Source organism: Oryza brachyantha, chromosome 6 (genome assembly GCF_000231095.2).
Source record: "Oryza brachyantha chromosome 6, ObraRS2, whole genome shotgun sequence".
Taxonomy (NCBI): Eukaryota; Viridiplantae; Streptophyta; class Magnoliopsida; order Poales; family Poaceae; genus Oryza; species Oryza brachyantha.
The window spans coordinates 11,154,442-11,158,835 of NC_023168.2; the positions used below are offsets into that span (position 1 = coordinate 11,154,442).

Genomic DNA, 4,394 nt, shown 5'->3' on the forward strand with positions numbered 1-4,394 from the left:
GCAAAAATTCGATGTGATGTTTTTGGGAAAAAAATTTTAGGAACTAAACATAGGCTTTCAAACCGTTTAGGCTGGAGGTATACTTTATATACTACTCGGCTACTGCGTAGTATACAACACCTGGCTGTAACTTTGTTTTTCCTTTTTCCCTCTTCTCGTGTAGTTGCATTCCATCTCATTACGATATCTGAACAGTGACGAACACAGTTGAATTCACTTTATTTTTTTTGGCGATTTTTCTGTTGACACATACATCAGTTTAGGATTTAGAGGCTGCGTTGTAATTTAATTCATTATCTAAAAAGTGGAAACCGATGAATCATATGTTCTCATGAGCTCATCTTTGTTGGCTAGATCTTGTTGCTGCTCCGCTATTTGCTTGCTGTATTAAGAACACCGGAAGCCACCGTGAATGCGGTGTACAAAATTCTCCAGTAATGCGTCGTTCGGACCGCTCCCCGTTGATTGACGCCCCTAGCACCGGTGTCGGCAGCACCTAGCAGTAGCTCAGTATGGGAATGGTTAGGACATAAATTAATCTAAACCGTTTTTATTTAATTCATGAATATATGATTTAATACCAAATTTACTATACGAATATGTTTACCATAGATGATTAAATGGATCAACTACGATAACTAAATGAGTCACAAAAATATTCAATAAAAAACACATAAATAAGTAGCTCAACCAGCGAGATGAACAGAGTTAGAGCAACTATACCAGCGAAACAAAGGGAGAGTATTGGTTAACTCATATCTAACTTTATCCATACCCATTTTTTAAAGAAACTACATATAACCCAACTAAATGAGTATATATTCTCAATTGGTATGGATAACCTAATTAACAAGAGAAGAGACATATGTGGATTTCAGATGTAAAAATGGCTTAGTACAAATTACTCTTCTATATATTAAATCATCTCATCAAATTTAGTCAAATTCTATATTTTTATAGTGCGAGCGTAATTTTTAAAATTTTAAATCCGAGTTAAATGGGTAAAACAGGTAGGACAGCCCGATAAATCAATACATGGATACATGGATACTAGTTTATTTACGTCGAAAACATTTGCACCATTTAAATTCTGGGAGCACCATATTTTAGATAAGTTTTTAAGTAAGTAAATGGGTTGAACCTCCCTATTCCCACCCTAAGTCCTCAGGCGAATCACATTTGCTCCACTGCCCGGTAGTATTTGTCCAATGTCAAAACAGAGTTTGACACATATAGCACTAGCAATACCCACAATCGCAAACCGAACAAAACCATTGGAACAGCACTTGAACGTACGTCGAAACCAATCTGGGGCAGACAGGAGAACGACATCATCATTGCGATCTTAATTAAACAACAGTCCTATTGACATCTTCAAGAGAAACTTCTCTTTGAATTTTCAGACGAGATTCAGGCAGCATGGATAAGATAGCACGAGACAGCTACGATCCGCAGTGCCGAGCTCAACATAGCACGAGGATAACAAAAAAAAAAAGAACACGTATATCATCAGCATGCATGATGGTTACAACACGAGCCACCCTTTGAGATACGAAAGGAAGAAGAAATAAAAAGCAGCAACTTCTGAAAAAAAGGAAGCAACAATCCATGCACGCAGGCAGCTAGAGCCATGGCCCGGGCACCCCCAAGGACACTGACGGAATAAAAGCAAAAAAGCGTGCGGCGACGGAGCTCTCTTTCCTAATCTCTCTCCACCGATCCATGGCCGCCGAGAGCTCCGCCAAGACGATCATGTCTCGTCTCTGTTAGCTAGCAAAAAGGTGCGGCTTTTGGGCTTTCCAACAACAGTACGTCAGTCTCGTCTTACCTGCCAGGAGAGAGATTTTTGACTGGCCTTGAGGCCAGTGTGTCGATGTCGCCTAGCTGCTTGAGCCACGCACGCCGAGCTTCTTGACCTCCACCTTGAGGGACTTGAGGTACCTGACAGCCTCGTCGAGGACGGCGGGCGTGTCCATCCTGTCGCCGCCGGGGATGATCCCCTTGAGCGTCCGCATCATCTTCTTCATCCGCTCCTTCTTCCTCTCGCCTCCGGCCTCGGGCTTCCGGCCGCCGCCGCAATCGGACCTCGACGCGCCGGTGCTCACCCCGTATCCGGACGAGCACGTGGAGTCCGGCGAACCCCCGGCTCGGCACCCTGGCGTGCGACCCGTGCTCAGCACGTCGTCCTCCTCCTCGCCGTCCTCCGTGCTCATCAGCGCGTCGATCTCGTCGGTGTCCTCCTTCTGCCGGATCGAGCACCCACGGTCGCCGTCCTCGACACCGTAGTAGGCGCTCTTGCCGGCGTAGTCCTGGTCGAAGCCGTAGCAGTGGTGGTCATAGCCGCCGGAGATGCCCAAGTTGTTAGCCAGGGACGGGTGGAACATGACACGGCTCCGGTCGTAGGTCTGGTCGAAGATGACGTAGTTCTTGGGGCAGGTTTCCGACGGCTGGAACTCGAGGCCAGTGAGCGGCGCCGGGAAGTCGTGCTGCCTCCGACCAGCAAGTGGGTCTTCATAAGCAGCAGGGTACGGGTCGCTCGTGTAGTATCCTCCACTGGAGCCGTACCCGGCCATGTCGTAGCCGGCGCCGCCGTAGCCATAACCGCCGTACCCGAACCCTGGATCGCCCTGCATCAGGACGCCTATCAGGAACAGGGGAAGTGAGACCGATGGATGGATGGAGCCAGCAATGGGGGTTTTATATACAGTGGATGAGGAAGCGTTGGATGCTCGGATTGGTGTTCCACCCTTTTTTTTCTGCTCACTGCACTCATTTTGAGCAGATGATACAGAGAAGCGGGCAGGAGCAGGACAGGAAGAGAGGAGAGGATGGAGAGTGCAGTCCAGTGCAGAGGAATGGAGCGAATGAATGGATGGGCGCGCGAGGAGCGAATTAACGAGGTGGCGTGCGCACTCGATGGCTGCGTTTGAAATGGCTGCTGGCCCCGCAGTGGTGGGGCGCTGGACCACCCGACATGCGAGATTACTCGTCGAGATTGTACTTCACGGGCTGTCTGCTAGCGCCCACTGCCCTGCTTCCAGATTATGTGGCACGCTAACAATACTTGTTTCCATCCAAAAAATTATTAGGTATTTTAATACAGTAACGTATACTGTATTTCCCAATTTAGACATGTCTAAGTGCTCACTCGATTTTAAATTAAGTTATTACCGCATATTAAAAATAAGTTACATTTTTGTCTCACCTGCCCTCTCACATTTGTCATTCTCTCATTTGTTTAAAGTATTAGAGTTTTTTTTTCAATCTTAATTTCCACTACAATCTAAAAATACTTAGTCCCTACGATTTTTAATTGATGTCGTTGATTTTTAGATCTACTTTTGACTCTTCATCTTATTTAAAAAATATATAATAATTATTTTTTTTTGTTATGGTTTAATGTATTACTAAAGTAACTTTGTATATTTGGACAAAAAGGTCAAACGCAAATCCAAAAGTCAACGACGTCAACTAAGAAAAATCAAAGCAAGTATACTTTAGAGAGCAATTTTATAGTGCTTGAGTAGGAACTAAGAGATACCAAAATTTTAGTGTAAAATTTAATACCTCCTAGTACCTAGGTACCTTCTCACGGACTATAAAATTTTGGTACCTCCTGGTACCTTCTCACGGACTATAAAATTGTTCTACTGTAAAATGGGAATGTTTGTAAAAGAATTCTTTCATCATATGGACTCCCCTAGCTCTTGTGTACAAGTGTTGTAACTAAACTAATTGAAAAGGAAGGTAAATCAGCCACTTTACGATTACCAACTGGGGAGGTCCATTTGGTATCTCAAGACTGATCGCGTGGCATGGCATGTGCTGAAATTTCTTCTTTGGCAAAGAAGGTTACATAGATCACCAGATTCTTGGAGCCACATACATATAGAGAGGAGCAATTTTACCATCCTTGAGAAGGTACCGAGAGGTACCACTGTTTTCTATGTAAAATTTGATATATGTTGATACCTTAAATACTAGAAGATACCAAATTTTACATAGAAAATAGTGATACCTTATGTTACCTCCTCAAGGATGAGAAAAAAGTTCTATTTAGAGAGTTATTGACTGTAAATAGGTAATGCGTATTAAATCCTAATCGAGCACCACAATGTTGTTTCGCTTTTTGTCTTGTTAGAAATACGGCTTTGAGCAAAACCTTGTAAGCAGAAGCTTCACAAGATGTCTGTGGATCGCCAAGAAGTTGCCAAAACAAATGGATACGAGAATATGATGAAGTATCTACATGAATTTCATTTGACGAAGAAAGTCTTTGTAGGTTCGCGGTGTCGCACCCCTTAAGAGATGATAGCATCAAAGTTGACGGAATGACGAAGGAATCCACCACCAGAGGCCCATTCACTCCAAGTGCGAAGCTAGAAGATGATGGA

The 4,394-nt window shown here is 44.0% G+C and overlaps 1 protein-coding gene across 1 annotated transcript; it reads right to left on the reverse strand.

The window, feature by feature from the left end:
- Nucleotides 1–235: 235 nt before the first annotated feature.
- On the reverse strand, nucleotides 236–2,840 carry LOC102718284 (transcription factor bHLH144-like). The gene is made up of 2 exons (XM_040525440.1): nucleotides 1,829–2,840; nucleotides 236–496 (listed from the first exon to the last, which is right to left on the reverse strand). The coding sequence occupies exon 1, from the start codon at nucleotides 2,631–2,633 to the stop codon at nucleotides 1,881–1,883; it is 753 nt and encodes a 250-aa protein (XP_040381374.1). The 5' UTR covers nucleotides 2,634–2,840; the 3' UTR covers nucleotides 236–496; nucleotides 1,829–1,880.
- Between the last annotated feature and the right edge of the window lie 1,554 nt (nucleotides 2,841–4,394).

Excerpts from the sequence above, each read along its gene's own strand:
- LOC102718284 (XM_040525440.1), bottom strand. The coding sequence starts at position 2,633 with ATGCAGGGCGATCCAGGGTTCGGGTACGGCGGTTATGGCTACGGCGGC.